Source organism: Corvus kubaryi, unplaced genomic scaffold (assembly GCF_017639235.1).
Source record: "Corvus kubaryi isolate FWS band 111438036 unplaced genomic scaffold, C.kubaryi_AGA036_p1.0 split2-37374, whole genome shotgun sequence".
In the NCBI taxonomy this organism is placed as follows: domain Eukaryota; kingdom Metazoa; phylum Chordata; class Aves; order Passeriformes; family Corvidae; genus Corvus; species Corvus kubaryi.
The window spans coordinates 917,801-931,842 of record NW_024582082.1 but is presented as its reverse complement, the minus strand read 5'-3'; the positions used below and the strand labels follow the sequence as shown (position 1 = coordinate 931,842).

The window sequence follows — 14,042 nt, the reverse complement described above, 5'->3', positions numbered from 1 at the left end:
GTAACTAAAGCAGATCAAATTACTTTGGTATCAGAGGTACAGTCATAGGCCCAGCCTTCCTTTTCTGTCCTTCCCCTACAGGGTTAACTGAGCATATTTCTACAATAAATACTCCCACAACAAGGCCTAAATACGGTTTTCATCAATCATTATATAGCTGCTTCCAACCTGTCACACCAGAGCATGCATTTACAGCAGCTCGGGAAAAAAAAATGCAGAAAAACCACAAATAAAAGAATTGGAATAGAAAAGCTGAATTTTCTATTATCAGGGATGGTCAGATGATCTTTCTTTTTGTCTTATGCAGTGGCAAGTGGACAGTCTCCAATGAATAAATAATTGCAGATCCAGGAAATGAGATTATTACTCCCATGAAGCTGTTGAAAAGGAGAGTTCACTGTGCCCTTCAGACATATTTCCTGATGCACAACCCTGCATTTACCTATGGAGCACAGCAAACCTGAAGCATGGGGCTCATGAGGAAGAGCTTTATAATTGTGAAAGGAGCCCAGAAACTGAAACACTTTGATTGCAGGAACATGTCCAGGCTGCACCTTGTCATTTCACAGGCCAGATGCATTGGAGAGAACTCCAGTGGGTAATCACAGAAGTGAGGATGGCTGCCTGCATCCTGCCTCCCAGCCCTCACCATGCTGTAATATAGTTGCTTTTGCAGTGTAATTGCTTTCTCTGCAGGGCTTCTTCCTATTGATTCTGCTTGTGTGGATTTAAATGGTTTGTAGGTTGTAACTAGACTCAGGTTGGTCTGCACCTCCACTACTCTGTGCTAGGCAGCTCACGTGGCAGTTCGGAAAGACTTCAAAGCTGTCTAGATAGCATCACTCCCTGGCCTGCACGTATATTGGAAGAGAGAGGCTGGATCAGATAAGTTCAGAACATCAATAAATAGGTGTATTTTGTTTGGTGACACTTGTTCAATTTGAGTCTTTTTCCCAGGAAGCAGCTTGTGTTGTGTCATTTTTTCAGCGCGCTGTGTAAATGCTCTGCATCTGCAACTGTCGAGGCTGGTGCCATCCCCTAGCAGCGCCATCTGCTCGCTCACAGAGTGCTTTTTGCACAGATAAAAAATGTGAGGTGTTACTCATAATTAGGCAAATCACATGCTGTGATCTGTGATTGATTTGATTCCTGTTGCTGGCTACCTCACATATGTCTGTGTGTCCATAAGCATTGTCTACATACCAGCATATGGATGCAGATGAATCAGAGGCTCACAAATTCTTTTTCCCCAATCCAGACAGATGGAAATGTTTTCCCTTCTTATTAGCAGCAGCTGAATTTCAGTCACACGAGGGGCCTCTGCTAGGAGCTTGCCTGTGTTTCGTGCTGTACACGCACACGTAAGTTGGCATGGCCGTTTATAATCTAATACCAGAAGTAAGCGATCCATGACATGCAGCAAAGGAAAGATGTAATTTCAAAGCAGTGTTCAGAGGTATCCACGTTATTAGCCTTCCTGGAGAAAAATATCTGGATATATAACTTAGCATTACACAGTGCAGTAACAGAATGCCTAAAAGGATGTGTGAGCATTGCAGAGCCCAAGTGTCTCTGCTGAATCTGACTTCTGGAAAATATTGCTGTGCTTTTCTTAGAATTAACAGAATGTGCTCTTAAACGTGTTCACCTCCCTCACTGATCTTAATTGTTTCTGGTTGTAGTATGGTCCAATGCTGGTGGTAAGGGAAAGTAACTCAGAAATTAGTAGTTCTGTATAATTTTGCTGTTGTCTTCTAATGTCTTTTATAGATAGTGAAGCGTGGTTTACTGGTGGTTTTAAAAGATGTTTAAGGCAGGCAGTTGGGACACCAGGAAGGCCATAAAAATGAAAACACATGAACAGAGGTCTGCACGCTTGACTGGAGTAAAAGTTACAAGCAGTGGAGTAGCTGTGTAGTTGGATGATTTAGGATATTTTTAAGCCTCAACAGAGCTCTCTTCTTTTCTCTCCTGTGGCTACCTACAGTGTGTTTACTTCAGCAGGAGATCTGTCACCACTGGACTCAGATCATAACTAGGACAGCCCAAGGCAGAAAATAGGATATAACTTAGCACAAATCCACAGTCCTGCTGCTCCAACACCTCCTGTAGACAAGGATCAGATTGGAGCGAGCTGCTGCCGAGCAGCAGCTGCAGCTTGGCTTTTCTGCAAAGGAATTCAAGTAAATTGAAATGTTTAGAGAATACTTGGTTGATTTCATACTGGAAGGGGCTGAGCAATGCGCTGAGAACCCAGGACTGCTGTTGTCCTGTTTTAGAGCTTTGGCGTGGCCTGAGTCCAGCTTTGTTTGTACAAGGGAGAGCTGTTCCCCAGGGATGCCAAGTTAATCATCAGCACACGTTTGATTGACTCTGCTGTATCACCTTTGGGTGAGCTCTCAGTGCAGTGAAGAGCTTGAAGCATTTTCAGAGATATTTGGTAATTTTACAAGTTGTGCTGCTCTCTTCATTTCAGCTGTCTGAGCGTGCCTTACTAGAGAACTCCTGGAGCTGAGCTTACTTCAATGCACCAGAGATATTTTTCCAAAGCCAGTAATGATCAGTTCAGTCCTACCAACAGAGAAAGTTTTGTGGATGTGCAGCAGCCTTCAGATGTTACAAACACCTGATATTTGTAAAGCAGATCAGATGCTACAAACCCAGATTTCCCACCCCTGTGGATAGTGAATAGAACTCCAACATGCACAGTTGCATTTTATTTTCATGTGTATGTCTCTTGGTTTCATCATGTCACCTGTGGTTTTCCTTATATTACAAGTCAATGAAGTAAAAAAGAAAAGAGAACAGCAAAGAAGTCAAGGCAGATGTAATGCCTTGGAAATTTTTCGGTGTTGCTTTTTAATGTCAGCAGACATGGTGTAATTTAATTTTCAGAAGAGTCTCAGCTGCAAAGTAGCTGATTAGGCATCTTGAAGAAGCAGCCAATCTCTCAAAACACTCTGTTCATGAGATTATTACAGGTATTCTTCTAAAGAGAGAAACCCCTAGATTGCCAGAAATAAATCACTTTGAAGGATACAAACCCCCTTGGGTAGCCTTCCAGAAGCAGAACCCAGTCATTAGATCTCACATCACAGACCTGACTTCTTTGCACTTTAAAAAGAAGAGTCAAAGATATAATTGCTTTAATGAAGCAGAAGGAATTTTATCTTTTGTTTCGATTGTTATTAAAATGAACTTCAAGAAGTACCATAAAAGAGAGGGGTTTGTGGCATTGGACATAAAACTCCAACCTGCTCTGTCTGTGCCATTAAAATATATCAACCTTGGGTGGGTCCACAGTATTTTCTGAGCTTCATGGTACTGTAGAACGTATTCTGGTGAAGGTGACTGAGCCTTGTTTGCATAGAAAACAGAATTTTTTTGATTTTTTTTTTGGTTTGGTTTGGTTTGGTTTGGTTTTTTTTGTTAAAGCATTTGAATGCTTGGTAAAGTGTCAGAAACTGTAGCACAGCACACTAAGCTCATGATGCTACATTTATGTTTTTTGAGTGCCCATTACAGGTCAGGGCTGTGTCAGCTCTGTCACTGACCCAGGTTATGTGACCTGGGCACACTCCACTTGTGATAAAGTTTGTTTCCTGGAAGAAGAGGATGCAAACTACGTTTTGTTACATCTCCACTGGACCTGCTGCCTCCTTCCTAAAAGCAACCATCTTCAGACACACATCTAGCACATATTGGGGCGTTTTATAGCGTTTGTTTTAATGTTTGTTACCAATTCCATTCATGGTTTGCTTTCATTCTGCTGTGAACAGCTTACACTGTCAAATCAGAAGGTTTACTAAGAAAGGGATTTAGTAACGTGAACATTATGTTCAGCTGTTTGAAGGACAAAATCAAGATCAAAAGAGACTCAGCGATTAAACAACAAAAAGTATGTTTAAATCATATTAAGGGCTATTTTCAATCTATCACTTACAGATTTAGCTGCATGCCTTAAATTTTTGTGCCAGGAGGCCTCTGGGAAAAATCCTGTTCTTGCAGTGGGGATCTAGACCAGAAAAAGGAGGAAGAGCTTTTGAAATAGAAACCGTAATCGTTGGCTTGCAAGTTGAGCACGAGGTCTAGATTTTGTGCTGATGTAAATGATGATCAGGCTGCTGTTCCAAGCAGGACCTTGGGGATGGGGTTCGTTAGATACTCCCAAGTTTGCCTTCACAGCCAAAGGTAGATGCTGTCCAGTGCTTCCTGTCTGCTCTTCAGGAGGTGCATGGTGCCTGTACAATGCTCTGTGAGGTTTGCTGACACTCATGGCAGTGCCAGTTGCCTGATTCCTGCAGAATCTCTTATCAGTTCTGAAGGGGTTTTTACTCAATTTCCTCCCATCTCACTGTTTTATGAGGGCAACTCTGAACTTTTCCAGCATCAGACATTCTCCAGTGCAGGAGTAGGGGGAGGAAATGCTGGCTTTGGGACAGGTCCTGCTTTTTTTGGCTGTGCTCACAGCATGTTCTGGAGACCTTTGTGGTTTGGAAACTCCGTGTTGAGCGTCACACAGTGAGGTATTCCTGGTGCTTCCTTTTGAAAGAGGAGCAAGTCGTATGGGAATGCGCAAAACTGGGTCAGGAAGACTAATTTAAGCATGTCTGTGTCAACTGACCAAAAATAACAGAGTAAAGGTCACAAGGTCAGCTTTCCTGGTGGGGCAGGGGACATGCCTGACACCTGCACTAATGAGCTGCATGCAGTGTGGCGTCCTCGACAGTGCTCTGGGCTTAGCTACACGAATCAAAACTACAGAGGTGTGATGCCTTTGTGGCTTTTCATTAGAGGTTTACCATTCTTAATGAAGGACATTTCAGGTGCCCTAAAATTATTGCTTTATCTCTCAGTTATTGGGGGATGAATTCTTGCTACTCCAAGCCAGAAAAAACTGAAGTGCAGCTTCGAGTTGTCCCTACCAGTGGAAAATGCAGTGCAGGAAAGTGTCACTGCTGTTACTGCTGTTACCACATTTAGCTTCTGGTGTAGTAGCACTGGTTGGACTTGAAGAAAGGAATACGTTTATTACCCACACAAAACTTCCCCTCTGTCAGGAGCAACTTAGAATGGCACTCAGGGGTGCAGGCAGGTGGGAGCTGCTTGTGGCTGTAGGGCAGAACCAGGAGAGCTTTTGCTGGCTGCTTGCTTTACAGAAAAGAAACTTTTGCCTTCTGACAGTCCAGCTGTGCACAGAGCAGTGTTTGCTTCCTGTAATGTCAGTGAGAGGTGGAGTTGAGCAGGAAAATGGTGTTCTGAGTGACTTCTCCATAGACTGCTCCTTGCCAAGCTAGATTATGCTTTAAGATTTTATTTTTACCATTACTTTGTCAAGCCTGCAGGAAATTCACCATTTCCATTATTTCCACAAGCTTCCCTTGCACTTACTGTGCAAAGTCTTTGAATCCATTGGATCAAATCAAAGCTATTCCTTCTGACCATCTGAACTACAAATACGCCGACTGTGAAGCATTATTTTTAAATTTCCTGTAAAAATTTAAAAGGATTTCCAAATATTTTTAATAATTCCCTGAAACAGTCTAAGGACATCTGTTAAAGTACTGAATTTCCCTGAAGACAGCACTGGTTGGGATTGCTTCAGCTGCAAAGTAAGGTTGTCAGTCAAAGGGCTTTTTCTATTTCAGTCTCTACTCTGGGAGTTTTTAGCATCTCTTCCAAAGCGAGCCAAAGAAAGACAGTGAGCTGTTCTGGCTTGTTTTGCCATGTGTTTAATCTAGCAAACAGTAAGTTGATACCTTTTGTGAAGTCTTCTCTATTCTACTGGACATCTCACTGCTTGATGAAGAACCAAGCTACACAGTTTTGATGTATTTTTGCACTTTCCATATTCTTACTTCTGCAACATGTGTCCAGTGTTTTAATATATTGAGTAGCTGTGGCAAATGCTGTTGTGTGTCTGCAAACATTTGCATTATTTTTAAGGCACTGGGTCTGCTAATGGGGAGCTGGAGTAAGAGGCAGAATGATGTATTTACTCTCCAGGATTTCCTGCAGAGATGAATAGTAGGTTCACGGTGAGCTGAAAGTGCATGACCAGCCCAAAGAGTCTTTAAAAGATGTGCTTGTTTATTGCATGCTGATATTCTAACTCCAGCTCTGTCAAGTGCTATGGCAGTTTATGAAAATATTGCTTCACTACATAACTATTTTATTGTGGTGCTGATGCCATATTGATCTGGATTTCCACCTGCTCATATGCATCAGAATACTTCATTTTGTGTCATGGTAACATGAAAGTGGAAGAGAAGGGGAACGTTTTGTCTTTTCAGTTGTAAATCCTAACTGGCTTTTAATGTTTTCATTATTTTGTTCTGTGTGATTGAAAGAAGCTGACATCATCACCAAGCTTGCAAGAGAGGAAATATTTTTTTTAATGTTCAGTGTTTAAAAGATGTCAGTGTTATTTCCTTTGTAAACAGAAGATGGTGGATAGAAAATCTGAAGAATTTTCAGCAAAAGGGAGTAATTTTTTCAGTTCTTTTTCATTCCTTAATGGAAAAAGAATTATGGAAATGAGAGCAGGCATTGCATTAAGTGCTTCCAATGTTCTTTCCCTGCAGACCAATAAAAACATCCTGCATTAGGGAAATTTAGTTTTTTGAAGGCTGCATGAATCTGAGTTCTGAATCAGTGAATGAGATGACTGTGCCAGGGTAAGCATTTCCAGGTCTGATTATGTATTTTAAGTCTTTTGTTGGTGGGTACCAGCTCTTAGCTTGTCTTGCAGGTCTTCTTCAGAGCAACTCTTTCTGTGACTTTTTATACTGGTTTATCTTGTAGTAGTTCTGTAGCGCCTTCTCATATCACAAAGAGCAGTAACAGATTTTTCAAAGTCACAGGGATTGAACTATTTTTCCTGCCTGAATTAGGCCTTTTCAAAACACTCCAGCTGCTTGAAAACTCCATAAGCAAAATTCAAATAGTACAAGTCGAAAAAAAGTGACTTTTCTGTGCTTCCTGTGGCGTGTTTATAGTAGTTACAGTCTCAGCCATGACTATGCATTATGCAGATTGTAACCATCTACCTTTAAAACCATCCTTCATCTCTAAGTGTGCAGTGGATATGCAGCAGTAAACTGCTGTTGCTGGGTGTGTTCAAATCAGGTGCCTGAGCTTCAAGTGAAGCCATCTTTTCTGAGCTGTTAACTATAAAATAGTAATAGCATTAATTTCTAGAAGTTCTAGAGGATCACAAATAAAAACTAGAGACAAGGAGAATCATTACAAGTCATTACCACTGATCCTTACTTCTAAATTATTAATCGTAATTCAGTTTCATATACAATATTACTTAAGCTGTCAGACACATTGCAGAAGCATAGAAGGATGATTTGTCCTCATTTAGTGTATGAGGGGACAGAGGCACCAAGAGCTTCTGAAACTTGTCCAAGATCTGGAAATGATTAAGTGGAATTCTTTTTATTTTATTTTTTTTTTATTTAGTTGTAAATAGTCTGAATGTAGCCAAAATGTTCTAGTTATAATTGATCAAATGAACCTCATTTCGCCCTTTGTTGCTGAAGGGCTGATCCCATGGGAACATGCTGCAAAAACAGTGAAGGCAACAAATGTAGTTATTGTGAATATTTGATCACGTGTGAGACTGGGTTTATTTTAGTTTTTTGAGGTTTATTTTCTGCAGACACCACTGAGAATTGTTTGTCCATCACTAGATTGTTCCCTGAAGCTCCAGTCCACCACAGGACTCCCATGAATCATTTCTGTGTTACTGTTATATTTTATATGCAGACAACTTAGTCCTTCTGCCATGATCCAGAAAAAATGGCACCTATGAAAATATTGTGTTCCTTACAAATTCAGGAGGCAAGGAGAACAAGTTTGACCCACCCGATCCTCTATCCCCGTCCTGATTATTCATTCCCAATGGAAAGATTTTGGAAATGCTGGAAAAAGACATTGGGCATAAAAATTTTCAACTTCTTCCTGATTTTCTTGCTTTTTTATCTCCTCTGCCGATCCTGTGTCTCAGTCAGTTGATGAATTTGATCAGCTGCCTGCTTTAGGCATTACAAAGAGGTGCTGGCGGTGAATTTCCACCTTGCACATTAGATTTTTGGCTGATTTGATTTGGGGTCACCCTGTGCTAGTGCTGTGGGTGGCTAATAGCCCCTGAGGAACCAACTGTGCAGGCTGGGGCTGCCTGTGGAAAACATGAGTTCCCCGGTGCCTGGGCTGTGTTTGCACACAGGAGGAGCCAGATGGTTGGAGCTGTGGGTTCTCTTTGGCTTCACTCTGCAGGAGAAATACCTGAGATGGATGTTGCCAGGTCGCTGTGTGGCTCCTGTGTGCTACCAGCTGCTCTGGCTCTTCTCTCAGAGGTGTGTTGAAAGCATAGAAATGAGAAATTGGTAGAACTCTTTATGGTCAAGTGGGGAGTGGGGAAGAGTTCGTGTCTTGTGTTCTGCAGACCCGGTGGGATGGGTCACAAGCTGGCATCCCAGCCCACAGTGTAGTGGTGAAACGTGCCAGATGGTTTACAAGTGCTTTGAGATCTAAGGCACTCATGTTAATCAGATTTTCTCCTCCCCAGCCCTTGGGCATGGCTCACTCACATGGTGGGCAGATGCTGTCACTCACTGGAGTCGTCAGAAGCTGTAATTTTTCAGATTTGCCTCTGAAACGTGCTGCTGCTGTCAACTATCCTCCCAAAACCTTTGGGAAGCTTAGGTCAGGTCTGATATCCCCTGCACATTTTCAAATACCAGGTTGGGTGGCTTATACCAGCAATAGAGGCAACCATCCCTCAGCAAGGCACTGCCTGGGCCAGACAGAGCTGTGGTGTCCACTCTGGGTTAATCCTGGACAGGAAGAGTTACTGCAGGGTAGGTGCACCCCAGCCATGCCCCCAGCCTTGGGGTCAGTGCTGGACAAAGTTGCAGATGTCTCACCCAGGCAGATCCCAGGCAGCCATCCCCATCTCACACCCTTGGTCTCGTGGTCTTGTTCCAGGGCAACCCACTGTACTTCCAGTCCGCCAGAAACGTGACCGTGAACATCCTCAACGAGAAGACGAAAGTCCTCACTCGCCTTGTAACAGGTAAGGAGGGGGAAAGGCTGTTTGGAGGGACTAAGCAGGGGTGGAAGTGGGTGTTTTGGGATGCTGAGCTGGCTTCAGACAGCGCACAGAGGGGAGCCCATTGTGTCTCATGGAGTACAAATGAAAACTTCACTCCACTTTGTAGAAACAAAGCCAGAGACATGAAAGCCATGCTGGAGAAGCAACTGGCTGGGGCTGTCTGATAACAAAGCAGACCATCATTTTCATTTGAAAGCCAGTCCAGAGTTAGAAGTGTTTACTGTATCACATCAGGGTCAAGAAGAACATATGCCAGGCTGACATTTCTGTTGTAACAAGCACAGGTTTTTTCTAAGACATTTATAACTTGCCTGAAATCTGGAGCCAAACTGTGGCAACACTTTGCTGTTTAAAGTCCTTCTGCTGATGAAGAGCTCCCTTTGCTCCCAAACATGAGTGTGTTGGATGGGGAAATGGGTGTTTCACAAATCCCCAGGGCACAGCAGCTTTTGAATGAAGGCATGAGTAATTTGGGTTGAAAGAGCCTAATGCATTATATAAGGTATATGGCACTGTATATAAGGTGTATAATGTATATTTGATGTGGGATAGAGATATATTCACTGAGATTTATGCATGGACTGTGAGAAGTATGTGGCAAAGCCAGTAATCCATAAACGTGTTTCTAAGTTGAGACTGGGTTGCTTGTTTTGCTTATATAACATCTTGGCCTTTAGTCACAGTATTAAATAATTAAATATGCAGCTTCACTGAGCAATTACTTAGGCAGCATGTGTGAAACTTGCCTGGAGGAAGGAAATAAATTTAACCCCAGGCTTCCTGATTGTCACATTCAGAATGAAGGTCTTCAGTTTGTTGGTTCTCCGTATATTTTCAAGAGGGTGTTTGGTTCACTTAAGCACCTCTGTGTCTCGAGAGGTTGGGAGGACACACTCAGTGATATATCCCAGTGTGATGCTCTGGTTATTGAGCATTTTATGCATTCAGCACCAGCTTTGGTGTCACAGTGGAGCAAAGATGTGGTCCCATGCTGCAAAGATGAACAGGGAGGGGAGCTGGTTAATAAGCAAGACACGAATCAAATTTAAAGTACTGGATTTTCTCAATGTGGCTGTACAAGCTTTTAAGTATTTCCAAGGATCTCAGCATGGCCTCACTTGTCTGTAGTGCAAACCACATGCATGATTCCGTGTGTCCAGGTGCCAGTACAGGTGACCTGTGCAGGGAAATGCTGGGTAGGGATGGAGTTTTTAAGAAAATACTGGCTTTCAGGTGTTATTTCTCCTGTCTTTTGAGAAATGAGACCGGTCATGAAGATGCCCAGAATTAATGCAAAGTGCAGTCACCTGCCTTGTGCAGGATAATATTCCCGGGGGGCTGTGGCTTATTAGATGCAGCTGGCAGGGCTGTTCAGTGGTGATTTGTCCAAAGTCTGGCCTAGGTCAGTAACCCAGGGCAGCCTCTTTGTAACTTTGCAGCCTTTGAGCCACAAACCTGCACAGAATCGCTATTCAGGCAGCTGATGTTTATGAGACCCCACAACAAAACACATTGCCAGAGGCTTTCCAGCACTGCAGGGCACAGCAGCCTGCAGGAAAAGCAGCAGAATTGAAATAAGATCTTTGAAGGAAAGTTTCACTTGTCTAAAAACTTTCTGCAGTGTGAGAGGATGCCATTTTTCTTGGCCTGCGCATGATTGAAGGGGGTCTAAAACAAAACATTTGCTCCAGTGCTGGTGTTTGGGGTTTTTTTGTTTGGGTTTTTTTTTTTTTTTTTCCTAATTGGGCTGTGCATGACACTGGTAGAATTTTAATCCAGATATATTTAAAAGGTGGAAAACCGGGAATCTTTGACACTGCAGCATGAGTCCAAGCAAAATGGGCCCAGGAGCTCTTGTTGCCTCTTACACCTGAACCAATGCTCTCAAAGCATGGCTGGATATGTTCATTGCTGTTTCACATATGGGTCTGTCTTTCTGTAAAAATATCCCAGCTGTCTCAAGTTCAATGGTGATTTTGTGGCACACATAAGCATTAACAAAAACATAAGCAGAAATAGTTGAGCAGTTGTTACTTGGGTAGAAAACTGCCCTTTTCTAATAAGATCTAAAAAGCCTCCCTGTTTGGTGTCTCTGAATGCAATTTGTAGAGCTATTATTACTCAGCAAATGGGTTTATTGAATGTATGAAGCTACAGTGTGATTTTCTTATACTTTTCCCTAAAGTAAAGCTTCTTCCCCCTAGGCCCCCAAGCAGTGGAAGCACACAGCCAAAAATTTGAGGTGAAAACCCTCTCTGGAAAATTGCTGTTTTCTGCAGATGACAACGAAGTGGTGGTTGGAGCAGAGAGATTGAGAGTTCTAGGTAAGACATTGTTCATTAAGTCACAGTTTTAATGTGCACCTCTTCAAATTTGAGTATAGTTTTGCCTGACTTTCCTTCCTACTTGCTGAAAGTTTCTTTTGGAGATAAAATCTTGTGCTGTCCTTATGGCTTTGATTCTTCTCCAAGCAGATAATGGGCAGGAGTTTCTATGTGAGGACTTTCTTAACTTGCACAGTTTGTTATTTCCCCTCCAGAAGAAAACTCCCCTGGAAGTGGTTTGTCTGGCTGAGTGAAGTAGCTTTAAAACCAGTTCTGAAACTGAAAAAACTTTTATCTCTTGGATCTGGGATGGAGGACAGTGAGGGATTGCCCCAAGGATGTGCCCATGTCTACAGTCACTGTGCAAAGGCACACCTCAGGGTTCATGTGTTTGGTCCCAGCACTGTCACCAGCTCCTCCTTCCCTCTGAAAATAGCACCAGGAGGATCTGCCTTCCCAGCTGGGCTGCCTGCCAGGCTTTACATTGCTATTTCTTAATGAAAACTGAGGATACACTCTGGGTTTGGGATGTGGGGGGTTCTTCCTTGTTTCTTCAGATTTTTTTTTTTTAAAGTACTTGGAGAAACAAAACAGTTGTGGCAATTGTAAATTTCCAAACTTATTTGATAGTTACATGAAATTAACTGTCTGGAACCTGAACTTTTGTGCTCCCCAGTTCAATCCACGCTCTTTGGTTAGTCTGGGATTTGGTCAGGAATGTTTTCACATCGGACCAGAGTGGGTAGCTCAGTGTTGGTCACAGTTAGTCACACAACAGTGCTGCTGGTCTCTGTGGAGGCACCAGTACCTGTTTTACAGTGGCTTCTTTTGGATGCATCTTTTCATTCCAAACTGTTCCTTACTTCTGTTGTAAAAACAGATCAATAAGGAGCTTGGAATGATAGATAGATATAGATAGTATTTATTATTATTATCATCATCATCATTATTGTTATTATTTCTAGATATTTAATAGTATATTATGTATAATATAAATGGGACTTGGTATCCAACCATTAACATTTTTAGTTGCCTGATGTCCTGCTGTTCTAGATGGTTCCTGTTTGTGGACAGGTGGAGTGTAGCTCTCTGCAGGTCACTGTTGTTACACACTGGACTAGTTCAGTCACCAGCTATAAAAAGTTAGGTGGGCTTTACAGGATAAATGTTGAAGTTCACAAAATTAAGAGTATCTCTGTTAGCTTAAAACTTTGAAGAGGCCCATTCAAAATCCTTGTGGTGTTACAGAGCTGGGGACATTTGTAACAATCCATGTTCTCCAACAAATCTCCCTTCAAACTGCAACCTTCAGAGCTAATTTGTGCAGGGTAGATGAAGTCAGGGAGCAACAGCTTTTAAGTGTTTTCTTGGAGACCTTAAAATAAGGGAGATTTACATCACTGGTTTAAAAAAAATATACAGAACCTTTTCCTTACAAGCTGCAAGTACTCCTTTTCAGATTACATACTTACAAAAAATTGCTTTTAAGTTCCTCTATACTTTCAAGAAACCAGGAATTATTTTTGATAGTTATTTTGAGTTTCTGCCTTGTTTTAGTCTCCAGAATAAACAGCATCAAAAATCCTGCTGATCACTGTAGTGCACTTTCATTTTGTACCTGCAACTGTTTCTCGAGATTGGTTTGACTTTTGCAGATCTATCAGAAAAGAAAAAGTAGAATGATACCACTGGTGATGTTACATAGCAAGTATTCTGATGACCTTGAGCTGAAATGCTTTCTGAGTTCATACTTGGCTTTGTTTTTTCTCCAGCTTTGCTTCCCCAATCTAATTTTATCTCCAAAAGTGTTTGCCGTGGCTATTTGCCATGCTGGGAAGTGTTACACCATATGTTCGTGTTTCTTGGAGTGTTTTTGTCTGCTCTGAAGGCCAGTCCGAGTCGTAGTACACAGACAAATTCCTTTGATCATTTTTCTGGTGTTTGGGCTCTCAGGTGCTGCTGGAATGTGTCTGCTGGCACCCATCTATGCCATCTAAATAATTCCAACTTGTTCTTGTTACTGCTGAACACGTACTTGTTGTAGAGGCAAGTTTATGACAACAACCTGGCGTGAAAGTCATCCCACAGAGGTCAGAGCAGCAGTTCTTGTGGCCAGCTTTGAATCTTGCCAGTGACAATAACTCTTTTCTTTGTACGGACTTCAAAGCTTTTTTCTGGAAGTTTGTGCTACAAACCAATGGTGAATCCTTGTCCTGAGAAAAGAGCTGCTCTCCTGTTTCGAAATGAACTCTGCTCTGGGTACCTAGAGGATTTTTCAACATTAGCAAGGGATAAAAAAAAGGAAGAATACACAGAATTATAGATTAAAAACAAATGCAAGTAGGACATATGATGCATTTGGTGCTTCAAAAAATTGCGCAGCATGGAGAGTGCAGATTACCATATGAAAGTGCTTTTTATTTGATTTGTATTTTGGGGAGTTATTTCTGACTTAGGAGCATTAAAGGACCCAGAAAGACCGAGCTGGCCACCTCTGCTTTTCATGTATGACATAATTTAGAGTACTTCAATGATTTTATATGATACAGCAAATCCAGTCAAACCTCTCATCAGAGGCGAGACTGGAGGATGACAGA

The 14,042-nt window shown here is 42.1% G+C and overlaps 1 protein-coding gene across 5 annotated transcripts in view; it reads left to right on the top strand.

The window, feature by feature from the left end:
* LOC121658118 (delta-sarcoglycan) overlaps window positions 1–14,042 on the top strand; it is a 256,422-nt gene that overhangs the window by 199,406 nt on the left and 42,974 nt on the right. For all 5 annotated transcript variants that reach the window (XM_042014610.1, XM_042014606.1, XM_042014609.1 and 2 more), the window contains 2 exons: window positions 8,995–9,082; window positions 11,326–11,445. In XM_042014610.1, coding sequence (XP_041870544.1) covers window positions 8,995–9,082; window positions 11,326–11,445 — 208 coding nt within the window. The remainder of the gene's footprint in view (window positions 1–8,994; window positions 9,083–11,325; window positions 11,446–14,042) is intronic.